Raw genomic sequence first — 16,412 nt, forward strand, 5'->3', positions numbered from 1 at the left:
CACAGACTCAGTCCCGGTTTCTGTGGGATCATCTCAGGGATTTTGGCCGTTAGGTGCAGGAACCAAGGCAGTACCAGTCAGAGCAGGGAGGTGATGGAACTGTTAACCAGCCTGGCTCAAACAGAAACTGGCAGGGGCCTGAAGCTAATCTCTGTCTCAAGCTGTAAGCTTCTGATTGTGGATACAAAACATTCCGGAAAAAGCACAATATTATCAGTTGTCAAGCAATAATTGGTTTGAGACAGACTCTTAATTCACCTCTGAAAGCTACAGTTAGGAACACGACTAATTTAAAAGGAAGTTTAGTGTTTAACTGTGAGGTCAACTCTGCCCATTTACTTTTGTTCTAGCCACTCCTCGACAGAACAATTATCCAGTCTGCTCTTTGTATAAACAGCTTACCCAGCCAGCAGCTTGTGAATCCGACTTTCATCTCCGAATTAAGAGGTTTTAAGAAATTTTGTTTCAAAGTTTTGTGCCCAGGGGAAGCCCAAATAAATAATGGGTTTCTTGTTGAAAAAGGTTATCTGTTCCACAGGTCAGCGCAACATCGAGGGCCGAAGGGCCTGTACTGCGCTGGAATGTTTTATGTCTAGCTTTAGCAATATTCAACCCTGATCAGCGAGTCCAAACAGTCTGCAAACACAATCAGAAGCTGCCTCCACTCCCTTTTTACTCATTGAACTATTAAAGCAGGTCTGATACTAAAGTTAGCTGCGCTCCCTCAGCACTGTGTTCAATTATCAGTCTGGATTGTACCTTCAACAAGAGATATGGAGCAAGCCATTCAGGACTGAGGGGAGGAGAAATGTCTTCAGCCAGAGAGTGGGGAGCCTGTGGAATTCTCTGCCCCAGAAAATGCAGTTGAGGCAAAAAAAAATTGAATGCTTTCAAGAAGGAGATAGGTTTAGTTCACAGGATTAAAGGGTTCAAAGGGTACGGGGAGAAAGGGGGAAACAGGGGACTGAGCCATGATCATATCGAATGGTGCAGGAGGCTTTAAGGGCCGAATGGCCTTGTTTTCTACATTTCTAATCAACTGACCCAGGGGTGAGGCAGCTCTGACTGAACCAAGGCTAACCCTCAGGTTGGGATCTCGCCCGGTGAGGTTCTGCCATGCAATGGCATAGGAGTTTTTCTTTTTGTGTTTCTCCCCCCAGTTTGTGCATGAGAGGTCATGTGCAGGTTAAGAAAGGGGCAACAATATGTCCCTCTCCTCATGGCTTCTGAAGATCAGGAACACTCCAAGTTGCATCACTGACTGACCTCCCACTGGACAGTTTCGATATCCTGTGCTTTGGTCAGGTGCAGAATAAAGTTCTCTCGACACTATATCAAAAACTCTGAAAGAACATATCAGGGCAAGATTCCCATCACCAAGCCAGTTCCTGCTCTGTCGGTGGCTTTGAAAATATGTGAACATATTGGGCTGGAGATTTCATTTTGTTTCAGCTATGCTTGAGATGCATCGCGTTTTCCAGAGGGATTCCCACCTCAAGGCCCAATGGTGTCCCTCATGTCCGACTTTCACCCCATCGTTCTGCACACCCTTCACAGATCATCTCCCCGCTCAGTGGAGACTGGCATCACTTATGCCTGTGCCATCTTTGAGATCCTGCCATGCACCTTGACACGCTCAGCCAGTCCCAGGGTGCACCTGCCTGGTTGCTAACACCTGCTCTGAACATGTTGTCGATGGTGCGAGGTGGGGGGAGGACGGGGGAATGGGAATCACACCCTGCTTTGTGGGGCAGGTCCTATTGGATGGGACTTTGTCTTCCCCGATGACTAGCACAGGGGGCCATGTCACCAATCTATGCCAGCCTGGTCTGAGGGTCAAAGGATGCCCAGTGACATAGCAGCAAGGACAATAACCTTCTCATAGAGTCACAGAGTCATACAGCATGGAAACAGGCCCTTTGATCCAACCAGTCTACGCTGACCATAATCCCAAACTAAAATAGTCCCACCTGCCTGCTCCTGGCCCATATCCCTCCAAACCTTTCCGAATAGTTTACTTTTCCAGATGTCTTTTAAACATTGTAATTGTATCCATATCCACCACTTCCTCAGGAAGTTCGTTCCACACAATTATTGTAAAATATTTGTTTATGTTTTATTAAAAATTTCTCTCCTCTCACCTTAAAATGTGCCCCCGAATTTTGAAATCCCTCATCTGAGGGAAAAGACAACTACCATTAACTCTATCTACACCCCTCATTATCTTATAAACCTTGATCAGGTTGCCCCTCAACCTTCTACGCTGCAGTGAAAAAACTCCCAGCTACCTTTATAATTCAAACCTTCCATACCCAGCTACTTCCTGGTAAATCTCTTCAGCTTAATAATATCCTTCCTATAACTGGGGGACCAGAACTGGACATAGTAATCCAGAAGAGGCGTCACCAATGTCCTGTACAACCTCAACCTGACTTCACTATACTCAAAGGCCTAAGCAAGTATGTCAAATGCCTTTTTAAACATCCTGTCTATATGTGACACAAACTTCAAAGAATTGTGTACCTGCACCCCTAGGTCCCTGATTTCTACAACACTGCCCAAGGGCCTACCATTAACTGTGTAAGACCTACCTTTGCTTGTTGTACCAAAATGCAATACCTCACATTTATCCATTTTTTTAGCCCATTGACCCATTTAATCAAGATCCCTTTGTAATCTTCGAAAACTTACTTCACTGTCTACAATGCCAACTGCAAACCTTCTATATTCTCATCCAAATCATTAATATAAATGACAAACAAAAGACGAACCAGTACCAAACCCTGTGGAATACACCGCTGCTCATAGGCCTCCAGTCTGAAAAGCAACCCTCCACCACTACCCTCTGTCTCCTGCCACTAAGCCTATTATCTAATTGACAAGCTCACCCTGAAATCCATGTGATCTAACTTTACTAATTAGTCTACACACGGACCCTTGTCGAAGGCTTTACTAAAGTCCAACCAAACATCTCCACGCCAACATCTCTCCAATATTTCATATCCACTCTGTCTCTGCTCCTGTACCCACCTCCCATTGAGTCTCACACTTCATCACTGCAACACCTTCCCTCACGCGCTCTCATCCACCCCAATCCACTAACCCTGCCTGCCCTCTGCGCTGCCTGCTCAGTCACTCAGGACACCTCTCCATCTGTACCAATAGTACCAACTGTGCCAGCCACTTTCACCTCCTTTAATACCTGCCTCTCTCTCATTCCAGGAGGAAAACAGCCCACAAGAGGGCAGAAACTGTGAAGACAGGTAGTGGGCCTCCCCACTTAAGTGGACAGGATCCTGACACAGACCATCCCGAGCAGCCCCTGGTAATAGATGGCACCGTGGGCATGTTGTGCCAGGACCCCTATGTAATGGCTAACCTCCCTGAAGCTCGCTGATAACCACGGCAACCTCCTGGCTTTCTGGCTACGCTAAACTCTGCGAGCATCCACACAGGCTCAGAGTGAGTGAGTGAGCACTCAGAATAAACAGACAGCCCAGAGGTACAGTGAGGTGCAGTCCATGAGCTGGGCGTGTGTCTCTAATCACTCAGAAGCCTTGCTGTAACGTTGTATTGATAGTTACCACAGCAGCCAGCAATGAAATACAGCAGCAGTGGACTATAGACACAGTATGAGGAATCTTAGATTAGATTAGATTCCCTACAGTGTGGAAACAGGCCCTTCGGCCCAACAAGTCCACACCGACCCTCTGAAGAGTAACCCACCCAGATCCATTTCCCTCTGACTAATGTACCTAACACTATGGGCAATTTAGCAAGACCAATTCACCTGACCTGCACATCTTTGGACTGTGGGAGGAATCCAGAGCACCCGCAGGAAACTCACACAGACACAGGGAGAATGTGCAAACTCCACACAGACAGTTGCCCAAGGCTAGAATCAACCCTCCATCCCTGGGGCTGTGAGGCAGCAGTGCTAACCACTGAGCCACCATGCCACCCCAAATGTTGGATGCCAATGTCAGTGGCACTGGGGTACATGTGGCCAATGCCCACTGAGACATCTGCGCACGGTTTCCAACATGGCGGCTGTTTGGAGGAAGCAGAGAGTGGAATCCCCCAGGTGCACACACTGACTCCTTTGTCGGGTTTTCCCGATGACCACCTTGTTTGGCAGGTTCACTAAGACGGGAGGTTGAATGTTAATGTGCTGCGTTACCTTGTAATGACAGGTGCTCACACCAATCAAAATGGCACCTCACGAGAATCTTGCCAAGCCACTTGTGCATCTGCTGTCGAGATAGCCCTCACGGGAATCTGTCCGATTCTGCCCCCTGTCTGAGCACTGCCCACTCCACTCTGAGCCCTATAAGATTCCGCCCAGTGGGAGAACGTAGGAACAAGAGAAGGTCATTTGGCTCTTGGGCTTGTTCCACAGTTTGATAGGGTCATTGTTACTCTAGTAACCCCCACACACTTAGAGAGACTGCAATGCAATGAGAACAATGAGGCTTTTGTCATGCCAGGAGCTGGGAGACAGCACAAACACCCCGAGAGTGTACAATCCCACACAAACCCTGAACTAATGGCAACATTCGCAGTTTCAAACCAGATGGCTGTGGGTTGAGACGAGGCATGCCGACTCGAGAGAGATGTATTTCTGGGAGCTAGATCACGGGGATCCCTGCTTGCTATCACCCCACCCAGTCCAATGTCCTTTTGCCTCATCGGCAATTCCTTCTACTTCCTCTGTAATCTCTCCCCATGTCCTGCAAGTCAATCCTCAATTGCTGGGTAGTCCAGGGGAATTCTAACATCCCGAATGCAGGGACCTGAACGCATGACCCGTGGGAGTGTTGCACTGCCGGAGGTGTCATTGAGCGAGGTCCGAGTCTGCCATGTTGGGCCGGGGTAAATGATCACATGTCACTGTGACATTTATGCGGGCGAAAGGGAGGACTGCAGATGCTGGAGATCAGAGTCGAGAGTGTGGTGCTGGAAAAGCGCAGCAGGTCAGGCAGCGTCCGAGGAGCAGGAGAATTGACATTTTGGGACATAAGCTATTGACATTTATCTCTCAAGCAGAGCCTAACAGCAGATTTTCTGCCCGTTTTGAATTTGCATTTTGTAGGATCTCACTCTGCACAAATGGGGTTAGAACATAGAAAAGTACAGCACAGAACAGGCCCTTCAGCCCACGACATTGTGCCGAGGATTAATCCTAAACTAAAATAAAATATCCTAACCTACACACCCCTCAACTCACTGCTATCCATGTGCATGTCCAGCAGTCGCTTAAATGTCCCCAATGATCTTGCTTCCACCACCACAGCTGGCAACGCATTCCATGCATTCACAACTCTGCGTAAAGAACCTACCTCTGACGTCTCCTCTACACCTTCCTCCTAATATCTTAAAACTATGATTCCTTGTACCAGTCAATCCTGCCCTGGGAGAAGTCTCTGGGGTTGTCGTATTTCCAATGCTGCAGGGACACAATTCTTTCAGTTCTTTCTAATGAATTCAGAAACACCTTTTCAAAGGAATGTGTGCAATGTGCTAGCTCCCCTTCTGTAAGTACAACCTACAACAGTCCAAGAGAAAGGTTGCAGAGTCCGTTTTAAAATCTGGCTCCACTATTTCCAGCTGTTTTCTTGAACTGTTGAGCATTTGGTTCCAGCTGACACTGGGTATTGACCACATCAAAAATACCACATCCTAGATTAAGCAAAAATACCTCACTGTGAACACAATCTGCACCCAAGCACAGATCCCGTGGGTACGTCCAATCAGTCGCCATCACAATCAGTTCCACTTCTCTTTCCAAAGCTAGCTTCCTGTTTTCTGGAAGCAGTCACGTTTCACATACAGTTCATCAAGGCAGGTCAAGCATTAACCAGGAGACCAACATCGAGAAGGGGGGAACGGGGTTCTTGATGCCAGGGGGGCAACTTTTAGAGAGAGCGCACTCTGAGGGGAGCTATGTCTGTGGACCCTACACTTACGGTCAACAGAGAGGCAGGCACCACAGGGGAGCAACATCTGGGAGCCAGCCTTTAGGGTAAAGTAACATCTGGCACTACGTCACTGCCTCTTGTTCCCTGCAGTTTATCTGCTTAAGCTCCTCTAGTTGAGCTGTTCCAGATGTTTCCGGATGACGTCCTGTCACCAATTCAGGTGGCAATTCTTAAAGCGCCAGTTCAGACGGGGAATGTCAGGGAGTTATTTGAAAACAGCAGGCATCACAGCCAAACCAAGTCCAGTTCTTGCCCCAATGCTTGGGCGAGTCTGGCCAGGGGCACTGGGTCAGGGGCTAGTGCTGAGACTGAGACCCAACCGTCTCCCCAAACCTATCCCTGAGAAAGACCAGTTCACTCAATATTCCCGAGACCACCCTCGCTTAGTGTGGCTCACTGCTGCTTTCCGTTTTACCATTAAACCAATGAAGGGGGCTCAGTGTTTCAGAGCTGTGCGGGTAAACAGATTAACTGTACCCGGCTCAGTGTGCAGCCTTACAAGTAAGGGGTTTTGAGGGATGTGAGGAAACATTCTCTCATCCAGAGGCTGGTGGGAGTCTGGAACTCACTGAAGGGTTGGAGGGGTTGAGCTAAAGAGAGAGGTTGTATAGGCTAGGGCTGTTTTCCCTGGAGTGTCGGAGGCTCAGGGGTGACCTTATAGAGGTTTATAAAATCATGTGGGGCATGGATAGGGTACCCTTTCCCTGGAGTGGGGGAGTCCATAACTAGAGGGCATAGATTTAGGGTGAAAGAAAAGATTTAAAAAGGACCTAAGAGTCAACTTTTTCAGGCAGAAGATTGAGCATGTATGGAATGAGCTGTCAGAGGAAGTGGTGGAGGCTGGTACAATTACAAGGTTTAAAAGGCATCTGGATGGGTATATGAATAGGAAGGGTTGAGAGGAATATGGGTCAAATGCTGGCAAATGGTTTGGGTTGGGATATCTGGTCGGCACGGACGAGTTGGACTGAAGGGTCTGTTTCCATGCTGTACATCTCTATGACTCTATGTATGAGTGGGAGAGGCAGAACCCTCATCACACTGAAGAAGTATTTAGATGTGCACTTGCAACGCCAAGGCATATAAGGGCTGCAAAATGGGATTCAAATAATGAGGTGGTCATTTTTGACTGGTATGGGGATGATGGGCCAAAGGGCCTTTCTCTATGATGGAGGCCTGTGCGGATTCTGTTCCATTCCATCCCCAACTTTCAAGTCTAATGGGTCAAAGGCCACTCTACAGTGAGGACAGGTTTGCCAGAATCCCCGCATGCTATTTAAAAGGATTGAGTTGACCATTCACCTGATCGGAATATTGGCTTCTTCCCTTGCCCACTGTTAATGGGGGGCAGCAGCTGATGCTCCTGGCTAATAAACGTGTCCCACTTCACTTTCTCTGGTCCTCCCAGCTCTCGGACTCTCTGCAGACATCCCTCGAGGTACTCAATTGGGTCATCAGGCCGATGGTACATCAGCCCCGTCAACATGCTCTGTACGGGAGGAAAGGAAAACCAATTAGCTCACTGTCTTCAACCCAAAAACACAGCTGAATTCGGAAAAGTAAAAAGTTGATTTATAAGCGTCTATTGAGATGGAAGCATGGAAACAGACCTTTCAGTCCAACCCGTCCATGCCGACCAGATATCCTCTATTAATCTAGACCCATTTGCCAGCATTTGGCCCATACTCCTCCAAGCCCCTCCTATTCATATACCCATCCAGATGCCTTTTAATTGTTGTAATTGTGCCAGCCTCCACCACTTCCTCTGGCAGCTCATGCCATACATGCACCACCCTCTGTGTGAAAAAGTTGCCACTTAGGTCCTTTCTCCTCTCACCCTAAACCTATGCCCTCGAGTTTTGGACTCTCCCACCCCAGGGGAAAGACCTTTACTATTCACCCTCTCCATGCCCCACATGATTTTATAAACCTCTGTAAGGCCATCCCCTATACAAATATATAGATAAGTTGCAGAGCTGGGCGGAAATGTGGCAAATGGAATTCAATGTAGCTAAGTGCGAAGTCGTTCACTTTGGTAGGAATAACAAGATGATGGATTACTGGGCTAATGGTAGGCTACTTGGTAGTGTGGATGAGCAGAGGGATCTTGGTGTCCATGTACACAGATCTCTGAAAGTTGCCACCCAGGTAAATAGTGCTGTGAGGAAGGCATATGGTGTACTGGGCTTTATTGGCAAGGAATTGAGTTCCGGAGTCCTGAGGTCATGTTGCAGTTGTATAAGACTCTGGTGAGGCCTCATCTGGAGTATTGTGTGCAGTTTTGGTCGCCATACTATAGGAAGGATGTGGAAGCTTTAGAACGAGTGCAGAGGAGGTTTACCAGGATGTTGCCTGGAATGGTAGGAAAATCTTATGAGGAAAGGCTGAGGCACTTGGGGCTGTTCTCATTGGAGAAGAGAAGGTTTAGGGGAGATCTGATAGAAGTGTATAAGATGATTAGGGGTTTAGATAGGGTAGATACTAAGAACCTTTTACCGCTAATGGAGTCAGGTGTTACTAGGGGACATAGCTTTAAATTAAGGGGTGGTAGGTATAGGACAGATGGTAGGGGTAGATTCTTCACACAGCGGGTTGTGAGTTCATGGAATGCCCTGCCCGTATCAGTGGTGAACTCTCCTTCTTTATGGTCATTTAAGCGGGCATTGGATAGGCATTTGGAAGTTATTGGGCTAGTATAGGTTAGGTAGGATTCGGTCGGCGCAACATCAAGGGCCGAAGGGCCTGTACTGCGCTGTATCCTTCTATGTTCTATGTTCTATCCCTCAGCAAATTGGAAGTGTGGTCGCTGTTGTAAGGTGGAAAACGTGCCAGCCAATTCACGCACAGCACGCTCCCACCGACAGCAATGAGAAAATAACCAGATCACCTGTTACCATGATGTTGAGTGAGGGATAAATATTTGCCAGAACTCCGAGGGTAAGCTTCCTGACTTGTTCTTCAAAAAGTATCCATCTCAGAGAGCTGTCAGAACCTGTCAGCTCAGCATCTGATCTGGAGGATAGCAAGTCTGACAGTTCTGCACTCCGTCAGTACAGCACTGGAGTGTCAGCCTAGATTTTCATGTTGACCTCATTTACAATGTTCTGACTCAAACACGGTCTTCAGTCCCAATCTCAAACACCATTCCCTAGGCACTGACTCTATCTCACTGTCTCTCTGGCAATCATAGACACTGTTTGAGGCCTTGCTGTTGGACTTGATCCCTGGATGAGCCTCCAAACTCAAACTTGCGTCCTCAATAACCATGTCAACGTCCACCTTCATTGCATTACCTGAAGCCACTCCATCTCAGCTGGTCAGTGAACTTAAAGTAAATTCCCATTTAGGTCTCACCACTGTAGCTCACTGAGCTGCACTGACGTCCAGGCCTGGATTTTAAATCAATCATTCTGAATTTCAAATCTTTCCACAGCCTCATCCCTGCTAACTCTATAAGTTCCCCAGTCCCTCAATTCTCCAAGATAGCTCTAATTCTGGCTTCTTCAAAACTTCCAGCCAGCTCTGAGCGGGCAGTGCACCATAGGGCTGTCGAGACTGGACCGTGAAGCCTATTCAAGGCTGAGATAGATTTTTAATCAATAAGGGGGAAATCAAGAGTTGAGGGAAAAGGCAAGAAAGTGGAGTCAAGGTCAATAGATCAGCCTCGAACTCAGTGAATGGCAGAGCAGGCTTGATGGGCTGGATGGTCTACTTTCCCCTCCTATGCCTTATAAACTTCAATCACTCTATCATTGGTGGCCACATCTGCAGTTGCCAAGGCTGTGAACTCTAGAATCTCCTCCCAAATTTCTTTCTTTATGACATCTATGACATTCCTTAAATTCTGCAAGGGTGATGTTCCTAGGAATCTTAGATGCTCTGAGGTGGCTAAGATGGGTTATGGGGCTGTTACCCTAAACCATCAGGTTAGTCCACATTTCGCACTAGGTGCCATCTTTTGGGCAAGACGACCCGGCTTGGACGGTTGCCAGGGTGATCACCGAGAGGCTGTTTACTGCTTAAATTGTGAAGAAGGCTGCACACTTAGCTTGGTCATCCAATGGCCTCCCCCCACAGGGAGAGATTGGACAGACTGGAGTTGTTTGCCCTGGAGCAGAGGAGACTGAGAGGGGACATGATTGAAATGTATGAAGTCATGTGGGGCATGGACAGGATTGGACAGGAAGAACTGATCCACTTGATGGAGGGATCAATAACAAGGACAGGGGGCGGGGTGGGTTGGTTGATGGTAATGGGGCATAAGGTTTAGAGGGGATGTGAGAAAAACCTTTATACCCAGAGGATGATGAGAACCTGGAACTCACTCTTTATAAGAGTGGTACAGACAGAAACCCGCATACACTACAGAAGTATTTAGATGTGCATTTGCAATGCCAAGGGATACAAGACTATGGGCCAAGTGCTGGAAAATGGGATTAGAATATTTCGGTGGTTGCTCTCGGATGGGATAGGCCAAAGGGCCTTTTTCTGGGATGTAGATCTCTACAACATCGGAGGACTTTGTCAAACCTCCTCTGGAAACTTTGTCAAAGCCTTTTACTCTCCAAAAGCTGAACAGTCTACGCATGCTCCTCATAACTGTAGGAGTTGTTGCAATGTGGTGGGAGTGTCCCAACCTCTGAATGAAGAGGCCTGGGTTTTAAACTCCACCTGCTACACAGATATGCCATGTCATCCCTGAACAGGTTGATGAGAAAATATCTAACAGCAGGCGCTGACCTGTTCTAACTCATTACAGGAATCAACAGGAGAGAAGAAGTGTTTAAACCTAGGTAACTTGGGGAATACTGGTCGAGCAGAGTGCTATAGTCAGTGGATTAATTATCTAGTAGATCCCAGCTAATGCTCTGGCCATGTGGGTTCAAATCCCAGTGCGACAGAAAATGGAAATGAATAAATCTGAAATTAAAAGCCAACCTAATGGTGACTATGTAATCATTGTCATAATAAACTCAATTCATCCACTAATGCCTTTTCAGGAAGGAAACCTATCCTTGTAATTTGGGTCACAAAAAGGTGTGTTGACTCTCAGCTGGTTTAGGGGAGAAAGTGAGGCCTGCAGATGCTGGAGATCAGAGCTGAAAATGTGTTGCTGGAATAGCGCAGCAGGTCAGGCAGCATTCTGAAGAAGGGCTCATGCCCGAAACATCGATTCTCCCGCTCTTTGGATGCTGCCTGACCTGCTGCGCTTTTCCAGCAACACATTTTCAGCTCTCAGCTAGCTTAAACAAACCACTCACTTCATGTGGAAAAGAAGCAATGGGTGGCCTAGACAGTAACACCCATCATCTACAGATTAAAAAATGCTTATTGCTGTCACTTGATCAGGCTGAGGGACCCCTCCAGGAATCAGCTGACGTGTCAGGTAAGGAATCAATAAGAGTGCAGCACTGTACATGCTGAATGGGTTTATATTTGGCTGTAGATTGAAGCAGGATCCTCACTGGATGAAGGAAAACCTTTTAACTTTTTTTTAAGGATTGGATTCCCGACAGTGTGGAAACAGGCCCTTTGGCCCAACCAGTCCACACCGACCCTCCAAAGAATAACCCATCCAGACCCATTTCCCACTAATGCACCTAACAGTCTGGGCAATTTCGCATGGCCAGTTCACCTGACCCGCACATCTTTGGACTGTGGGAGGAAACTGCAGCACACAGGAAGGACATGCAAACTCCACACTGACAGTCACCCGAGGCTGGAATTGAACCCGGGTCCCTGGCATTGTGAGGCATCAATGCTAATCACTGAGCCACTATGCTGCCCACATTGTAGCCATATGCCCCAGTGCAATACTAACTGAAATATTGCTCTTAAAATGAGGGTTTCAGCACAACAGTGAGACCTGATCATCGCCTGTTTCAGATAGATCAGCGAGCCAGCTTGATCCAATGTAAGGTGTATACTGCGGAGGAGATCCACTGAGGCAGCCTGGTCAGTGACATCCTTCTCCATGCACTTTTCTATCCTGTGCTAATGACAAAAAAAAACACTTGGCCAACTTATAGCTTTGGGAAGGTTCCACTGCTTTGCAAATACCTCCACAAGCACTTCCTAGCACCCAGCATTCCTAACTTCCATCTTGGTGTATCCCCGTGCTACATTGTCAGATGAGGAGATCTGGATGAGTTGAGGATAGGAACCAAGATGTTCCCAAGGCTCTTTACCAAGACCCACCTTGACCTGAATGTTCGAAGATTACATAGAGCTAAAGGATGGTCCAAGGAACTGCTTCAAATGTTGTTCAGCTTCTGTTCAACACCATTGCATCCTTTCGTTTACGCACCGTGCTCGGACTGAGAAAGCCCCATGTAAAATCTAGAATCCTAAATGAAGCTCGGGTTTACAGCTTTGCTACTCCTTGTACTTCGAGAACACCTTTTCCCACTGTGTCAGAATGCCTGGCTGTAGAATACAAATAAATGGGACACTGAACACATCAAGCAGTATTTGGTTAGCTCAGTTGGCTGGATTAGTTTAGATTGGATTACTTACAGTGTGGAAACAGGCCCTTCGGCCCAACCAGTCCACACCGACCATCCAAAGAGCAACCCACCCAGACCCATTCCCCTACATTTACCCCTTCACCTAACACTACAGGCAATTTAGCATGGCCAATTCACCTAACCTGCATATCTTTGTGACTGTGGGAGGAAACCGGAGCACCCGGAGGAAACCCACGCAGACACGGGGAGAATGTGCAAACTCCACACAGACAGTTGCCGGAGGTAGGAGTTGAACCCGGGTCTCTGGCGCTGTGAGGCAGCAGTGCTAACCACTGTTCTTTGTCAGCATACAAACTTTTAAGTCTTTAAAAAGAAACTCTTGAAAGATTAACGTGGCTGGTTGCGACACTGTGTGGGTTCAATTCCCGCTCTGGCTGAGTTTATCATGAAGGACTCTGCTTCCAAACTCTCCCTTTGCTTGTGGTGTGGTGACCTTCACATTAAAAACCCTCTCTCTCTCTCTCTCTCTCTCTCTCTCTGGCAGAGCTATGATGATTTTACCCTTGTTTCCACGACTCTCTACTGTTCTCAATCCAATCGCCAGCTGTAGAGGTTGAAGTGACACCAGCTGAAGAAATGTACAAAATGTACGTGTCTCAGGCAACTGTGAGGATGAGGTGGGTGTGTGCAGTGCATGTGACTCACTGAGAAACTCACATCGACTCCAATGGAGACTGTCTATAATCCTGTAATCCTATATCAGTTTGAGTATGAAAATTGAGAGTCTTTCTCTCAATACTTGTAAATTGTCTACCAATAGTCCAATAAGGAAACAGCTTAGATCTAAATTGAAGTCAGCCAATGTGTAAGCAGTAATTTGAAAGTCAGCAGAGAGCAGATGGATGCTGCGCTATTGTCTAGCAACGAAATTAACCAATCGATTCATGTTAAGTTGTTAAGAACTCTCACATAAAAAATTGAAAATCACAACAGGCTGTGGAGTTGATTAAAAGTCTAACTGTGGGCTGTTTAATGAAAAGGAAAGACAGGAGGTGAAGGTTCCATCCATGTTCTCCTCTGGCCATTGCACTGGTGGCAGTTGGAACCAAACAAATTCGGATAAATGCCTCAGGAGGTTGAAATGAGATGGAGCTGAAAAGCGATTGTTTCTGATGGGGCATGGGATAGGGAGCACATAGTCCATTTACTCTCGCTGTCTCACCAAGACAAGTCAAGTGTTGCACCTGTGGATGGAGGTCCCATCCTGTTATGGGGACTGGGATGCGTTGGGAGAGACATCCCCACCCCCCCACCCCCAATAGTTACGTTAACCTCAAACAGAACAGTCCACTCACATCCCAACACTGCCACGTTCAAACCCAGGGTCACGATAGGCAAGCCTTTTCACCCTCCCCCTTGTGCTATCTCCTCATATCTGGTGTGCATCCATCCCAAACATTACTCTCGGCAGCTACAGAGAGAAAAAAAAACAGGAGTGGGCAGCAAAACAAAATGGCATAGAGCAGCAGATTGAACGTTGGGAATTCTGCAGCATGTTACCTCACCTCATGACTTCCCAAAGCCTGTCCAACATCTACAAGACACAAACACTCCATCCCGCTATGTCATGGAATATTCCCCATTTGCTCCAACACCACTTGAGAAGCTCGACACCATCCAGGACACAATGATCCATTTGCTTGGCACCCACTTCACCACCTCAAACCTTCACCCCCAAGAACTGGCACACAGGGGCAGCAGTGTCTACCATCTGCTGGAATGAAAAGCCAAAGCTTATTCAACAGCACCTCCAAAACTCTCCACCTTTCCCGTTCAGGAGGACAAGAGCAGCACATGAATGGGAATATCACCGGCTGCAGGTTCCCTTCTGAAAGAAACACACCATCCTGGCTGACAACCATCCACGGAACTGGGTCAAAATCCCAGAACTCTCTTCCCAATGGGATTGTGGGCGTCCACTACATCCATTGAACCAGAGAGTTTTAAGAAGGGAGCTTTTTTCTAATGAACAGTAGGGATGGGCATTAATAGAAACAGCAATGAATAGACCACTACACTATTGTTGATTTGGTCTCAGTGTCCTGAATCATTGCTGACAGTACTTGTGGAGTACTGGTGGGTTTGTTTCTGTTGAAGCCTCCCTGTAAGGATCTCCCTACAATGCTTGCTCTCCCACTTCGCTGATATTGCCCCTCTGCAACTCCTCACTCAAGAACCAAATGATAATGGACTCATTTCAGAACCAGCTGGCTGTTTCTGATTCCTAGTCAGACAGATGGTTTGTGCTGGATGGTGCTGAGGAGAGAAAACCAATAATTGACTTGGCAACGCTTACCGTGAGATTAAAACTAGCAACTTCTTGCTTTAATTGCATTTTTCTTGCAAAATGTCAATCCTTTTCCTACATTCTTTCTTTAGTAAAGATGTCACTTCTCTTATATTTCAAAACCACCAACCCAAGCGATGACCAAGACAGTGATCACCAGAGGCTATTGACCATTGACAAGAAATGTCGGCATCCACATTGTGTTATAGCTGTACTACAACAGCTTGGCTCAATGCACGTGATCCTACACACTCAAGCCAACAACTGCTTGCTGTTATATAGCATACTTAACAAAGCAAAGTAGCTCAGGCACATGATGGGAGAACTGTCAAACAAAACTTGAAACAAAGGGAGAGAGGTGACCAGAAAATTGCCCCCGGAGACTTCTTGAAGGAGAGGTCAGAAGTAGAGAGGCTTAAAGAGGGAATTCTCAGGCCCAAGTAGCTGAAGGCCCAGTGACCAATGGTGGGCCAGCCAAGTTCTGGATGTGCAAGAGGCCAAAATGTATAGAACAGAGAGATGAGGTGGTTATAGGGTCGGGAGTAGGCCATATTGACAAGGAGGGATGTTGGTCATGAGGGGATTTGAAAGCTAGGAAAAGAATTTGAAAATTAAGTCAGTTTGGGGAAAGCTAGCATGGGGGCAATGGATGGATTCGGATTCATCCCATTCATCTGTCACCTAGTGCAGGGCTTTAGATAAATATAATCTGCCTGTGAAGCATGTAAGACAATATTTTCACTATAGGAGAAAGTGGGGACTGCAGATGCTGGAGATCAGAGCTTAAAAATGTGTTGCTGGAAAAGCGCAGCAGGTCAGGCAGTATCAAAGGAACAGGAGAATCAACGTTTCGGGCATAAGCCCTTCTTCAGGAATGAGGAGGGTGTGTCCAGCAGGCTAAGATAAAAGGTAGGGAGGAGGGACTTGGGGGAGGGGCGTTGGGAATACGATAGGTGGAAGGAGGTTAAGGTGAGGGTGATAGGCCGAAGAGGGGGTGGGGGCGGAGAGGCCGGTAAGAAGATTGCAGGTCAAGAAGGCTGTGCTGAGTCTGAGGGTTGGGACTGAGAAAAGGTGGGGGGAGGAGAAATGAGAAAGCTGGAGAAATCTGCATTCATCCCTTGTGGTTGGAGGGTTCCTAGGCGGAAGATGAGGCGCTCTTCCTCCAGGTGTCGTGTTGCCATGGTCTGGCGATGGAGGAGGCCAAGGACCTGAATGTCCTCGGCGGAGTGGGAGGGAGAGTAAAAGTGTTCAGCCACGGGGTGGTTGGGTTGGTTGGTGCGGGTGTCCCAGAGGTGTTCTCTGAAACGTTCCACAAGTAGGCGGCCTGTCTCCCCAATGTAAAGGAGGCCACATCAGGTGCAGCGGATGCAGTAAATGATGTGTGTGGAGGTGCAGGTGAATTTGTGGCGGATATGGAAGGATCCCTTGGGGCCTTGGAGGGAAGTGAGGGGGGAGGTGTGGGCGTAAGTTTTGCATTTCTTGCGGTTGCAGGGGAAGGTGCCAGGAGTGGAGGTTGGCTTGGTGGGGGGTGTGGACCTGACGAGGGAGTTGCAGAGGGAGCGGTCTTTCCGGAACGCTGATAGGGGTGGGGAGGGAAATATATCCTTGGTGGTGGAGTTT

General features: G+C 47.5%; 1 protein-coding gene across 3 annotated transcripts in view; it reads right to left on the minus strand.

Moving 5' to 3' along the window:
- Positions 1 to 16,412, minus strand: part of LOC132825896 (adenylate kinase isoenzyme 1-like) — a 165,317-nt gene that overhangs the window by 131,556 nt on the left and 17,349 nt on the right. For all 3 annotated transcript variants that reach the window (XM_060841510.1, XM_060841512.1, XM_060841511.1), the window contains one exon: positions 7,281 to 7,467. In XM_060841510.1, coding sequence (XP_060697493.1) covers positions 7,281 to 7,467 — 187 coding nt within the window. The remainder of the gene's footprint in view (positions 1 to 7,280; positions 7,468 to 16,412) is intronic.

This window comes from Hemiscyllium ocellatum, chromosome 21, assembly GCF_020745735.1.
Source record: "Hemiscyllium ocellatum isolate sHemOce1 chromosome 21, sHemOce1.pat.X.cur, whole genome shotgun sequence".
Classification (NCBI taxonomy): Eukaryota; Metazoa; Chordata; class Chondrichthyes; order Orectolobiformes; family Hemiscylliidae; genus Hemiscyllium; species Hemiscyllium ocellatum.